Source organism: Rana temporaria, chromosome 1 (assembly GCF_905171775.1).
Source record: "Rana temporaria chromosome 1, aRanTem1.1, whole genome shotgun sequence".
NCBI classification, from domain to species: Eukaryota; Metazoa; Chordata; class Amphibia; order Anura; family Ranidae; genus Rana; species Rana temporaria.
In genome coordinates, this window is record NC_053489.1 from 262,720,875 (window position 1) to 262,736,050 (window position 15,176).

Below are 15,176 nucleotides of genomic sequence, written 5' to 3' on the forward strand. Positions count from 1 at the left end.
GACACTTCCTGGTTGTCTGTTTGTAGATAACCACAGTCAAGGGAGATTTCATGCTGTGGTCAGTGACGTGCTCGCCCCCTCCTGGGGACTACATTTTTGCGGCAAGACGCTCTAAGTTTTTTTTTTTTTTTTTAATGCGCAAACTCCGAAATGTATTTAAAATGTCATTATAGGCATTGCAAATCAGGCAGGACACTAAAGCATGATATACTTCACTTCCCAGCCCCGAGAATACATTACTATAAAAACCATTAACATTTATCAGTAACAGGATGTATTCTGTGTATTCATTGTGTTTGAATATTCATCGTTTGGCGGTATAGTGGGTAGTTTATTTAAAATAGGCTGGAGAGCTCTCGTGTCTGTTTTTTAAAGCAAATTAACACTGCGCATAAGCGAAGCCGCAATGCATACAGGGAAATGTAGTTCTATTCATACGGCGATGTCGTTTACATGAACGAGCGCTGAAAACAAGGAAGTAAAACAGAGAGTAGAAACTAGAACGCCGGAGGGGATCTAGATGAATTATTTTAAAAGGTATTTACTCGTTTTTTAAGCAAATCAGTACATTATTCAATCTGGCTAACTTGTAGACATTACTTTTAGCCCAACAAAAACTTTTCATTTACAACTCCTTTAAGGATTTAGAGAAGATCTGTAAAGAACAGTGGACAGGAGATGTGTGCAAAACCAGTCACTAACTACAAGAAACATCTTACCTCTGTGCCTGCAAAAAAAGGGTTTCTCCACCAAGTACTAAGTCATGATTTGCTTGGGGATCAAATACTTATTTTACTTGATTTTCGGTTGATATTCTGTCTTTATCATTTAAAATACACCTATGATAAAAATTATAGATTGACCCTTCATTTCTTTGTAAGTGGGCAAACTTAGAACATCTGCAGGGGATCAAATAATTATTTCCCCCACTGTAGTAAAGCGATGGAGCACCCATGGATACTTATTTAGATATGAAAGACTGAACCTTTGATATAGGATCCGGTTGATGCTTAAGTATAACTCTATAACCAAGTAAATCTTAAAGACCTAGATCTGTTTTAAGGTTTTAATATGGATTTGTAAAAGTGTGAAACATAAAGGGATATCTCTAGTAGAATCTGTTTTTACTGTATGTAAATATCCAATTCTAAAAATGTTTTTTGAAATCTGTTTGTATGTTTAAAATGTGAAAACATATTAAAAGTAGAGATATGCATGATCATTACGTTAACCTGGTTAAGTAGCATACATATTTTGAAGCCATTTGTCCCACCTGTTTAGTAACTGATCACTACTCTAATTGCTATCCAACCTTCAAATCCAAATATTTTTTACCCCAAAGAAGACTTTAAAATATTGTTTAGGTCTCAGGGAACCTCTGCTAAAACCAACTCACTGGAGTTTAGTAGGAAAATTACCCCTTACATTGGTGGTCAGTGGGAAAAATGTTTTCCTTACAGTAGTGGTCAGAATGCTACCCTCAGGCATCTTTCATGCTGCCTCACTTTGGCTTTTCCTCAGCGTGGGTGCAGATTCATGGCTTTTGTGTGGGTTACCTGTGATTTTATATAGATTTCTATTAGATTAGGGTTTTTTTGTGCATTTATACAGGCACACCAAAGATGCAGCATGCAGGACTTTTGGTGCACTTTCATAAAACACATAAAATACATCCCACCTAATAGAAGTCTATGGGAAAGAGCGGGTAACCCTCACAAAACCTTGTGCCACAGGGAAACCGCAGAGGGACAGTGTGAAAGAACCCTAAAGCCCTGTACACACGATCGGTTTGTCTGATGAAAATGGACCGTTTTCATTGGACAAACCGATCGTGTGTGGGCCCCATCGGTTTGTTTTCCATCGGTGAAAAAAAATAGAACATGTTTTAAAATTTTCCTATGGATAAAAAACCGATAGAAAAAAATGATCGTCTGTGTGTAAGTCCATCGGTCAAAATTCCACGCATGCTCAGAATCAAGTCGACGCATGCTCGGAAGCATTGAACTTCATTTTTGTCAGCACGTCGTAGTGTTTTACGTCACTGCGTTTGGACACGATCGGATTTTTGACCGATGGTGTGTAGGCAAGATATCCGATTGCGTGAACAGGGCTTTACAGACAGTAAAAAGATCATTGGTTTCCTGTTTTATGTTTTGCCTAGTGCTTTTGGCCCAAGAATTATGCAGGCACCATAGTGCAGCCTGTATTTTACCATGGCCATGGTGTATAGCCTATTGTGTGTTACAAAGTTCTTTTTAGTTAATACTGCGTGAGAACTTTATGAACGGAAGAGAGGCTGGCCACTAAACTTTAGCAGGCCGTGTCAAACACATAAGGCTCGTACATTAAACCGGTTTGCCACGACTCTGCCATGAGAGCTTTTGACTGGGAAAACCGGCCGTGTGTATGCTCCATTGCAGTTTTGACGACAGGAATACTGCAGGGAAAAAAGAGAGAACCAGCTCTCTTTTTTCCTGCCGGGGTTCCCGGGGGTCTTTTTCCCCGGCAGTTTTCCTATGTGAAAAACTGCGATGGAGCATACACATGGCTGGGATTCCCGACCAAAGCTCCATTGCAGTTTTCCTGTCGGGAAAACCTCTTGTGTGTAGGGGGAAAAAACGTACCAAGCAGGTTCTCTGTTTTCACCTCGGGATTCCCAGCGGACTTTTTACCGCCGGGAATCCCATACGTGTGTACTAGGCAATATTCACTTCAATAGCACTCCACTGGTTCCAGAGTCTTAAAACCATTGAAGGGCTAAGCACATTTGTAAAGCACATTGCGAATGCATAGTGTGTTTGGTGTTTTAAAGTATAGCTGCTTCATAAATTTACCCGATAGTGATTACTTGACAGTAATTTTAGTAGTGTGATTGAGCTAATAAAAATTTCCCAAGTAGCTCTAGCCTTAGCCATGACAGACGATTGCTTAGTAGTAGTAGTACGATGTTAACCCCATTTTGACATATATTTTGCTTTCAGTAATCTGAAATTGATGCATTACAATTGATTAATATACTTACTGGTATGATGAAAAATCTTTGTTTACATACCTGTATTGAACATATGCAAGTCATCTACAGCTCTTCCATGATGAATGCCACCATAAACAAAAACATTCTCCCCAACAGTTGCAACACTGTGACTCAGGGTTTGGGGAGCAGCTCCATTTGTTTTAAGTTTCTCCCATGTTAGGGTAACTGAAATAAATTTGTAATCAATAGAGCATAACTGAATAATAAGCTTTATTGAGCTAAGTGTATGCAAAATGCACAAATGATACAATTTCATGCTGTATCACAATGTTTTTTATATTAAATTATAACATAGGATTTATTATATAATGCTACCCCACAGGGGCCACTGATTTTTACTGTTCTTTCCTAAACAGTGCACAGGCCGCCAGTCACTAGGGATGAGCCGAACACCCCCCTGTTCGGTTCGCACCAGAACCTGCGAACACACCAAACGTTTGTGTAAACTTTAGAACCCCATTAAAGTCTATGGGACTCAAACGTTTGAAATCTAATGTGATGATTTTAAAGGCTAATATGCAAGTTATTGTCCTAAAAAGTGTTTGGGGACCTGGTTCCTGCCCTAGGGGACATGTATCAATGCAAAAAAAAGTTTTAAAAAATGCAGTTTTTTCGGGAGCAGTGAATTTAATAATGCTTAAAGTGAAACAATAAAAGTGAAATATTCCTTTAAATTTTACTGTCTCTGCACAAAGTGTAATTTCTGAAGGAAAAAAAGTTATTTAAAACTGATTCGCAACTATAATGAATTGTCGGCTCCCGGCAATTCAGAGAGAATTCATTCATAAAAAATAAAAAAAATGCGTGGGGTCCCCCCAAATTCAACAATAAAGGGCCTTCAGGTCTGGTATGGATATTAAGGGGAACCCCGCCGTCAATTTAAAAAAAAAATGTGGGGTTCCGCCCAAATATCCATTCCAGACCCTTCAGGTCTGGTTTGGATTTTAAGGGGAACTCCACCCCAAATTTAAAAAAAAAATGGAGTGGAGTTCCCCAAAAAATCCACACCAGACCCCTTATCCGAGCACGTAACCTGGCCGGCCTCAGAAAAGAGGGGGGCGAGAGAGCGCCCCCCCTCCTGAACGTACCAGGCCACATGCCCTCAACATGGGGAGGATGTCCCCATGTTGATGGGGACAAGGGCCTCATCCCCACAACCCTTGCCCGGTGGTTGTGGGGTCTGCGGGTGGGGGGCTTATCAAAATCTGGAAAACCCCTTTAACAAAGGGGACCCCCAGATCCTGCCCCCCCCTATGTGAATTGGTAATGGGGTACATTGTACCCCTACCATTTCATGAAGGAAGTCTAAATAGTTGTAAAAAAACACACACACACCGTGGAAAAAAGTCCTTTATTAAAAAAAATCCAGTAGTGGTAATCCACTCTCGGTCCCGGGTTCCCGCTCCAACGTTGTCAGTATCCAGCGACGGGTGATCTCCTCTCCAGTCCAGCGATGAGAAGATCATCCGGGATCCAGAGCGCAGCATCGCCGGCCGCCTGTCTCCACCGGAGACAGCCCGGCAAATGACGCTGCTGGAGCTAGTGACATTTCTTATAGATAAGGCGAGGTCACCCGTCACGTGACCCCACCCTCTCTGACGCGAGGGGGAAGCCTGGGCTTCCCCCAGTGACATAGCAGAGGGTGCGTCAGAGGGGGACGGGGTCATGTGACGGGTGACCCCGCCTCACCTATATAAGAAATGTCACTAGCTCCAGCAGCGTCATTCGCTGAGGAGATCACCCGTCGCTGGATACCAACAACGTTGGAGCGGGGAGCCAGGACCGAGAGTGGATTACCACCGCTGGACTTTTTTCCACGGTGTGTGTGTTTTTTTACAACTATTTACACTTCCTTTGTGAAATGGTAGGGGTACAATGTACAATGTACCCCATTACCAATTGACATGGGGGGGCAGGATCTGGGGGTCCCCTTTGTTAAAGGGTTCTTCCAGATTCTGATAAGCCCCCCCAGACCCCCACAACCACCGGGCAAGGGTTGTGGGGATGAGGCCCTTGTCCCCATCAACATGGGGACATCCTCCCTATGTTAAGGGCCTGTGGCCTGGTACGGTTCAGGAGGGGGGGTTCTCTCTCGTCCCCCCCTCTTTTCTGCGGCTGGCCAGGTTGCGTGCTCGGATAAGGGGTCTGGTGTGGATTTTTGGGGGAACTCCACGCCATTTTTTTTTAATTAGGGGTGGAGTTCCCCTTAAAATCCACACCAGACCTGAAGAGTCTGGAATAGATATTTGGGGGGAACCCCACGTAATTTTTGTAAAATTGACGGCGGGGTTTCCCTTAATATCTATACCAGACCTGAAGGGCCTGGTAATTGAATTTGGGGGGACCCCACACTTTTTTTATGAATGAATTCTCTCTGAATTGCCAGGAGCCGACAATTCATTATAGCTGCGAGTCAGTTTTAAATGACTTTTTTTCCTTCAGAAATTACACTTTGTGCAGAGACAGTTCTAAGTACGGGAAACATGCGCTATTTCTCATGCCATTCACAACCATTATTAAATTCACTGCTCACGAAAAAACGGCCGTTTTTAAAACCTTTTTTTTGCATTGATACATGTCCCCCGGTGCAGGACCCGGGTCTTCAAACACCTTTTAGGACAATAACTTGCATATTAGCCTTTAAAATTAGCACTTTAGATTTCTCCCGTAGACTTTAACAGGGTGTTCCGCGGCTTTTTAAATTTGCTGTGAACACCCCAAATTCGAGTCGAACATGAGTTTGACTCGAACTCGAAGCTCTCCCCTACCAGTCCCCCAAGCAATGGTCCATTCACTCCGGCTTCAATAAACAGTCTAGAGTTTTTTGTGGTTTACTGCTGGAAAACTTGAGAACAGGATGGGGATTAGGGCATGGTATACTCCAAAATGCTGCACAGTGGTTGAAGAACAAAATACAGTCTTTTCTAGTAACAGTAGTAGGTAATAGTGAACAGTCCAAGGCCCTACAGCTGAACACAATGAGACAAATATTTGGGTCTTTGGTTACCCTGCACCAATGCGCAACTATTGATACCCAGTGCAGCACTCAGCACACAGCAGCCTCCAGCATAAACTTAAGGTCACTACTCACATGTCCCCAGGACAGCTTCCTCCTTCCAGCTTCCTTTGGACCCAAACCTGTGAGTGAGATGGTGCTTCTCAGGACCTAATCTCTCGTGGACCTAATTTCTGAAGTCAGTTCTGAGCAAGTCCATTTGAGCCTTTATTCCTGGCCCTTCCTAGACCTACTGGAGCAGATGTTCAGTCTATGGGCTGCCTCGCAGGAGCAGTCCCTACACCTCTGGAACCCTCCTGGGAGAAGGAACCCTATACTCCAGTGTCTCAAACTATATATGCACACTCCACACTTTTTAATGGTAATAACACAGGTAGTAGTTGATCCAGGGAAAATACCATTGCCTCCTGGGAAAATAGTTTTTTTCCCCCACTGGAGCTAATTGGATCATACTTTATTGGCGTTTTTTGCCCTCCTTTGGATCAACAATAGTTATAGGATAATTTATGTGGAGGTTTTCAATTTGTGTTTTTTTTTAATGGTTGATCTAGACGGACTAGTGCCGTTGTTACCCCTGACTAACTATGTATGTTCTCATGCTGATAAAAAAAGGCTTCTATTTTATTTTATTTTTTTAATAAAACCATGCAAGAAAAGTTTTTTCTATAAAGAGTTCTTACCCACAGTCATCAATTAGATGTAATGTTTTTTTCTATGAAAAATAAAAAACCCATAGTCATATTTTTCACCATGTGCAGCAACTGAGTTTTTCACTCCTCTTTTACAACAAAGCCCACAATGGTACAAGTGATCATCAATATGGAGAACCATGGACAAGAATAGGGAAAATTCTTGCAGACTTTTTTGTAACTGTAGACAGTGAGGTTGATTTACTAATACCGGAGAGTTCAAAATATGGTGTAGCTCTGCAAGGTAGCCAATAAGCTTCTTCAATTAAAAGTTGGCAATAATCATGGAAGCTTATTGGTTTCTATGCAGAGCTGCACCAGATTTTGTGCTCTCCAGTTTTAGTAAATCAATCCCAGTATGTCTTTGAGGAATATGAAGTCCTGAGGAAAGCATTAACTAGAAAAGTAGAATGTAGAGCCACATAATTTGCTCTGTGCACATTTAAGCTATTGTTTGATCTTTACTAAAAGTGTCAGCATGCCAACCACTGACTGGCTACAATTACCTAACTCCAGAGTGTGTGCATTGGCATAAAGCTCCCTGCAGCTCCAGACACGTAAAACATGGTTCCAGAGGTGCCTTAAGCCTGGTACACAATAGGCTGAATGAAAAAAAAAACTGGGCCCTGATCGGATGCCGTCCGACAGCCATTTTTCGGTCACGCCCCTTCAACAGAAGCCGGCTAATTGGACCGGCTGCTGTACACATGAACCAAATGTCGGCCAGTTTCTATTCTACCGACCATTGCAGCACGATGTTCGGCTGGTGTGTATGACCCTTTACTTCTTTCCTTTATCTGCCAGGTACAGCACTGTGCCGGCAGGTTGGAAATATATATTATTTGTCAAGAGCTGCAGAGTTATAGCTGCAGACCAAAGATAGGCAAAAAGTCCCTCTCTGCATTGAAGCTCTCCACCCTACCCCTAGCACCACCATTGCTGGGCCCCCATGCTGACCCAGTGGAGCCTGGGTTCAGTATGGGGGGGCTGGCTGACCCCCCCCTCTCAACAGACCTACTGGCCACCTAGCACATAGTCAATGTGATATGCATTTTTTTTAAAGCCGGTGTGTCTTGTAAATTCAGTTTTTTTATTTCTTACCTAGGTCAAATGAATACATTCCTGGGAGACATTGTTCTGCACTTTTATCACAACATCCTCCAAATAAATATATTTTTCTTTTCACCATGCTGTAAAAAAAAAAGTTAATAGGTTAACCAACAACTTACCAAAAAAGCTGTATGTATGTATTCAGTGGGTAAAAAAAACAGTAGAAACCCCCTATTCAGTACCATATAGGACCAGATTTGGTTTCCTCATATAATTACAGCAACTCTACGTATTTCTGTTGAATGGTCGACCCGCTTTTGTTAAATGGTCATCTTGGAAAACCAGCATTTAATCAGTGCTCATAGCCAATGTGTTGATATGTGTATTTGGATGTGGGATGGGGGGGGGGGTGGATTCCTCCATGTCAGGAGATCCCTGCATCAATATCACATGTGTTGATGTGGGGATCTGTTAGTTTTATTTTTTTCATTCAACCCGCTGGTTGAAAAAAACAATAATCTGAACAGGTAAAGTACAGTGCCTTGGAAAAGGATTCATACCCCTTGAACATTGTTTTCATGTTACAACCAAAAATGTAAATGTATTTTACTGGGATTTTATGTGATAGACCAACAAAGTATCACATAAATGTGAAATGGAAGGAAAATGATAAATGATTTAGATTTTTTTTTACAAATAAGTATCTGAAAAGTGTGGTGTGCGTTTTTTTTTTTTTTAGAGCCAATGGTCAGCTTTCTTGTAATAACAACCAATGTAGCTAATCAGCCGCTCGGCTGTTATTACACGTAGCGGGAGGGAATATCCCGGTGCCTTTTGCGGCTTGTCCCGAGCTACCAGACCCCACATCCGCCGGCTGACTTGGCTTTGATCAGGTCTCAAAAAAATATATTTTGAAAACTGGTAAAACTGTTGCCTTTTCAAAGTAGAGGTCCTTGCCCAATTTGAAACATTCTGTCATGGCATGAGATCAGGCTCGGAAGCCAGTTGTAGCACTAGAAGCTGGAAATATACAAGCAGTTCCTCCAAGCGAATGATGCAGGCTCATTTGAGGTACAGAGTCTAAGCACGAGCTAATGCCAAGTCGCAGCCACCTGGAGTGCCTAGTAGGAAAAGAGCAAGCAGGGGTTGGGTAATGGCTGAAGTAGATAAGGAAGGAGCAAAGGATTTAAGGTTCACCAGAAACAAGATATAAGGCAAGGTTGTTCAAGGAATCGGGCAAGGAGCTCACCAGCATCTCTAATGGCACAGCATTAGAACTACACTCAGACGCTGCAGAGGCCCAGTTTCAGATCTGGACCCTGAAACATTTACCTACATTGCCCTTAATTTGCTATAGATAGCTTGCTCTAAAATACAGGCTCACAAAGACTAGAATTGCTAGCTAGCTGGTAATATTTTGCAGCTTGTGTCTTACACCTAAAGAGAGGGGGAATGCATTGGGCTCAGTATAGCCCTAAGATGTTTCGGGGGGACCCAAAGGACAAGATCCATTGCAGGTGGCAAACTTGCCTAGGACTCTATGGAAACCCAATCTGGTTGGTAGTGTTTGCTATGGAGTTGGCCTAGTTGAGCAAGCTGTGCTGTCACGTAGTATTTCCTAAAGTCGGGCACTCCTAGTCCACCAATATCCTTATGAGCATACATTGTGGCCCTTGCTATTCTGTGGCCTTTGGTACCCCACATAAAATGGAGAATTTTGGATTGGAACCACCGAGTGGCGTTAACAGGGACCATGATCAGCAAAGTACAGAAAAAATATAGTAACCTGGTCAGGATTGTAATTTTCACAGAGGCATCAAACTTTTCTTGTCGGAAATTCCGACCGTGTGTATGTGGCATAACTGTGTCTGTCTGCCTTTGGAAATGCTGTCTGAGCTCACCTGAGACTGTTTCTGAAATTAGTGGAGGAAGGCAGATGGCTCTTAAAGAGACATTGTTCCTGTTTTTTGGTAAAAGGTAATATGCTTTTTTCCATATATTTTGTGCAAATATGAACTTGCCACACCTGTTAGGGGCACAGAAGATTAGCAAAGGTAGGAGGGGACAATGTGGGCCATGGTTTTTAAAAGAGTGCTCAAGGAAATTATGCAAATTAAGGTGTTTTGCATTATTTTAGATGCAGAAACCCTAAACGCAACGCTCCAAAAAACATAAGATCCGCCAATGATCATCTTATTCTGACGAGGATAATGACACCTAACAGGTTGTCACATTCATTAAGCATGTGGTCAATACACTCTTAAGTAGTTGTTTCCACTTACCCCATGAAGGGACAGAATCCAGGAAATTGGCACATGCGTTTATGCCAGCATGATAGAAAATGTCTTGCCAAGCTCAGGGTGCATTTTGGGCCTGCATGCAGTCTATAGTGGCAGAGAAATTAAATTGCACAGGTTGCTGCACAAGGATGTGTTTGTGCAAAATTCTAAACCCTATTAAGGCGGCTATAGTAGAAGACCATCAGAAGACCAGTTTACAGTCAGGCCCCGTACACACGGCCGAGGAACTCGACGTGCTTGGCACGGCGAGTTCCTCGTCGAGTTCTGGGATGAAGCCGCCGAGGAGCTCGGCGGGACGCCTTCTCCCATAGAACAACGAGAAAATAGAGAACATGTTCTCTATTTTCTCGACGAGCTCCTCGGCGGCTCCATCGAGCCAAAAGTGTACACACGACAGAGATTCTCGGCAGAATCCGGGTTTTGACCGAGTTTCTCGGTGAATTCCGCCGAGAAACTCTGTCGTGTGTACGAGGCCTAACAGGTTCTCTAAGCTTTATCCAAATGGAATGGCTGATGTATGTTTATGCACTGCACTTTCAGGGGTGGATGCTGTCCCCTAGTGTCTGGGGCAGCAAGTGTCTTTGCCTTATTATAACTTGGTTGCCTTCAGAGATCCTATGGATGAGAAAGTGGACTGCAGTCCAGTGCGTTTTTATTCTGCATCAACAATTCATGGAAAGTGTCTAACTTTGATTCCAATTACCTAGTTCACACCAGTTCAGCGCATTCTAGTGCAGTCAACAAAAGTAGAATGTTGCATTGTTTCGGTATGGTATACATCTGGGAAGTGGCAAAACGCTTTGAGATTTCATCAAAAACACTCATGCAGAAACACAGAAATTGTGGTGATCTGGCCATCAGGCTTGCACAAAATTTAGGCCCCGTACACACGACCGAGTTTCTCGGCAGAATTCAGCCAGAAACTCGGTTCAGAGCTGAATTCTGCCGAGAAACCCGGCCGTGTGTACACTTTCGGCCGAGGAAGCCGACGAGGACCTCGGCGAGGAAATGGAGAACATGTTCTCTATTTCCTCGTTGTTCAATGGCAAAAGTCGGCCCGCCGAGTTCCTCGGCGGCTTCCACACTGAACTCGACGAGGAACTCGATGTGTTTGGCACGTCGAGTTCCTCGGTCGTGTGTACGGGGCCATATATAGTGACAGATTTTGCCTGCCAATCAGCAATAACTTCGCTATATAAACTTCAGGCATGGCATTACATTCAACACTGGAAACTACAAGATTTGGCACAGTTTCTGGAAAGAGTGGAACCTAGCAACTGACTTTTGTTGGTGCACAGGAGGAAAAGTCTCGACTGTGGCCACAGACTAGTAAGAGGAAGCCGCCCTTCTTCACTCAAGCCTATTGAACTTCAGAAGGTGCAGGAGGCCAAATCTTATAGGACAGACTGCAGATTTAACAGATCACAATGGAGGTGTCTCAAAGTTACTTTTGAAAAGAAAAAATAGTTGGGACTTTAAATGAGACCATGGTTTGTATAACATACAGGTCTCCATCCCCCAAAAATATGAACAAAAAGGGCAGTGGGGTTTTGAATGAAACACAACACTTGGATTGGACGAGACAATCAATATATAGTAAACAGCTAGTTTATTCATAAGACTAGAGCATAATGCATATTATGACATTTATGTTGCATCAAAAAATATAGTACAAAATAAGATAAAACATGATTGATAAATCACAGTATAATCATAAAGTTGATAGCATGGTAGGCAATATAGCACATGGTTAACGTAAATGTCAGCAGACTACCCAAGAGTGTATGAAATGGTAGCATAGCATGATCGATTAATTGATAACTCAACCAGTTAATTAAAGCCCTTGATGACCACATGATTTCTGTGATGAAACATCGAATAGGAAGGCTATACGCGTTTCGTGGAGTTATATCCACTCATTAGGAGCTAATTGGGGACACCTATAATATAGAACTATTTAATTAATGGTAATTAATTAAAGCAGGGAGAGAGGGAACAATAACGATAATCCTAACACTCTTGCCTGAGGGTAAATAGAAAGATTGAATAAGAGGGTAACTGTTAAAAATTGAAAATGCCAAGGGGGAGATGAGATGGAAAATAATGATGCGGCGAGACAGTCCAGTGAGGAGTGAGAAAACGATGCATAGAAAGGATCCCCCTTCCAATGCTGTGGTGATGAATAGGAGCCTCGGGGCATCTATAATCCCTCTCTCTCTGCTTTAATTGAAGCCAGGGAGATAGGATGATTCTGATGCCAGTCTCTGGGGCTGGGGAGTCCACAATCTGAAGAAACAAGTGCAAGGCCATTGGAGCGCGGTGAAGCGCAGACTCCCCAAGTCTTTAAAAAAATCTTGAATGGAAGGAAGCCTTTTTCTAGCATTGCAAGCCTTTCAGAATCTTCAAGGAGGCCTGAGTAAGGTTTACAAGACAATGGTAGCCTACATTGCCTGACAAGGGGACACCAAAAGTATTTTCTTGTTACATCTTGCAAAGAAACTTTTCGTGGGGCAGAGAACCACTTAGTCAGTTAACTTGCCAGGGAAGCAAATCCAATTATTGGTATGGTTAGGCAGAAAAACAATTCAACAATTCCCTTATACCAATATTGGCCCTATGGGGCGTTCCAGCAGAAGTTTTCAGGGAGACTTCACTGAACATGCAGTTTCTAATATTTGCAACAGGATACCGGTGCAAAGACAATGGCCCCGTACACACGACCGAGTTTCTCGGCAGAATTCAGCCAGAAACTCGGTTCAGAGCTGAATTCTGCCGAGAAACCCGGTCGTGTGTACACTTTCGGCCGAGGAAGCCGACGAGGACCTCGGCGAGGAAATAGAGAACATGTTCTCTATTTCCTCGTTGTTCAATGGGAAAAGTCGGCCCGCCGAGTTCCTCGGCGGCTTCCACACTGAACTCGACGAGGAACTCGATGTGTTTGGCACGTCGAGTTCCTCGGTCGTGTGTACGGGGCCTTAGTCATACAAGATTCACAGTGCTATCTTTGTCTCTGTTCAAATTAAATCTTTTATGGCAAGGCCAGTAACAGCACCCCAATCCAATGAGACTATTTTTAATAGCCTGGCTATGGAATAGGTTACACTAGAGGTGCAGGGATTCTCATCTGAGGTTAACACTTCTCCTCCAGCACATCACTTTCCTGTCACAGATTAGTACTCCTGTCCCGCCATCTTCAGCCCACTACGACTCACTCTGAATAAGTCTTAATAGTTTCAATTGATGATCCTGAATAGGACAGGGGCCTGCAGTACCCCTTTTTGTGGCCGAGGACATTATTGAGGAAAATATTGATGCCCACACACCGCACATATGCGTCCATCGGTGACAGAGGTTTCTGTGCTTAGAGCCCTCTCCCAGCACAGTGACCAAGCTGTCAAAGACAGCTTCTGGTCCGTCTTAATGATCAGGAGTTGGTAGGACCAGCTCCTCATCATGTGACCACTGTGATAACCAACCACCCCCATATTTAAGGGACACCAGGGCTAGGCAGGAGGGGGTTAAAAGCATCTCCCAAACAGAGACAAAGAAAGCAATAAGAAGCGGACCAGATTAACATTTCTAACATACAAAACACAAAAGCTTTGGGTACAATTAGGCAAAATATATAAATATGCCCTTAGATTTTACCTGAAATAGAATACTGTGACTTAAATTTTAAATAATTATTAAATAATTAGGAAATACTTACAACATGTCATGACCCTCTCTGGGTGTTGGAATCTTTCCAGTCTGGGGAATTGGCTCACATGTTAAGTCATTGGAAGTAACTGTTGAAACAAAACTTCTTTTCTGTTATGTCAGTTTTCAATCCATGACTCAGACAGTAATATAACACATTTTCATGAATGGCTGTAAATAGTTTGATGTACACTGTAAAAGATACAGTATTTTGTACATTAAAATATCCAAGGATGAAACACAATCCCATGGACACAGTTAGGGATTGTTCACGAGGGTGCAGAGCCCTGTACAGCATAAAGAGCAGCGGTTTATCTTTTTGTACTAGCATATATCTGTGTGCAGACTGTGCATCCCTCCATGCATGCCTATCAAACTGGACTGTGCAGGTAAGCCCATACATCCATTTATTCATATAGGCTGCCTGCGTGCATTTTTGTGCATTTTTGTTCACATGTAACAATCAATATTTTTTTTTTGCTATAAAATTACTTAGAACCCCCAAATATTAGAGAATAAATTGGTGGGCTTTTTCAAATGCATTTTTTGGGGAAAAAATACACTTTTTTGCATTTTAATGCAAAAAAATGCAATACATAACCCATTTAAAATATATATATACAAGATGAAATTTTTTGTTTTAAATTGTTTTAAAATTGCGCACGCCTCTGCAACAACGTCAAATGCTGTAAATGTTACTATCCAAAGGGGATGCTATAAAAGCCTTTACAGGTTACCACTTTAGATTTACAAAGGAGGTCTGGTGCTAGAATTATTGCCCATGATCTGACATTCGTGGAGATACCTCTGTGTGTGGGGAGATCATTGTTTGTGTGTGCGCAGGACCAAAGCGCGCGTTTGCCTTTGTGCGCAAGCAGCGGAGGATGGGGGCACTTTAATTATAATTCTTTTTATTTTCTTACATTGTTGCTTTATATTTTTTTCTTTCTGACATCTTTATGGAAAGATCTGGGGTCTAAGACCCCAAATCCTTCCTCTGCACTTTAAGGCCTTCAAAAACATCAAGAACAGTGTTTATGAATGCCTTCGATTTTCAAAAAATGGGACTGGTGGTTTTGGAGTAAACGAGAACTGATATCATTGGTTACTATTATAAACAGTCAATCCCATCTTTGTTCAGCTATCCAGCCAGCCAGTGGATGCGCTGGCTGGTCACTTGGGTCTCCTGGTGAGGTGGGGAGAGCCCAAGAGAGCCACGAAAGGCAGCGCAGGGGGGGGGGGGCCTTGTAATAGCAATCCAGAAGCTGGGTAGCTGCTCCGATTGCTATTACAAGAAAGACGACCACCAGCTCTGAAAAGATTATGCTGCAAGCATTATCCCAGTATAATCACTGAAAGTCCAGCGACGTGTACGTAGCTGAATGGGA

General features: G+C 42.7%; 1 protein-coding gene across 1 annotated transcript in view; it reads right to left on the reverse strand.

Moving 5' to 3' along the window:
- LOC120941658 (rab9 effector protein with kelch motifs-like) overlaps positions 1-15,176 on the reverse strand; it is a 110,242-nt gene that overhangs the window by 62,053 nt on the left and 33,013 nt on the right. The window contains exons 5-7 of the mRNA XM_040355197.1: positions 13,799-13,877; positions 7,841-7,929; positions 3,053-3,199 (exon numbers count right to left, since the gene is read on the reverse strand). Of these exons, the coding sequence (XP_040211131.1) occupies positions 3,053-3,199; positions 7,841-7,929; positions 13,799-13,877 (315 nt within the window). The remainder of the gene's footprint in view (positions 1-3,052; positions 3,200-7,840; positions 7,930-13,798; positions 13,878-15,176) is intronic.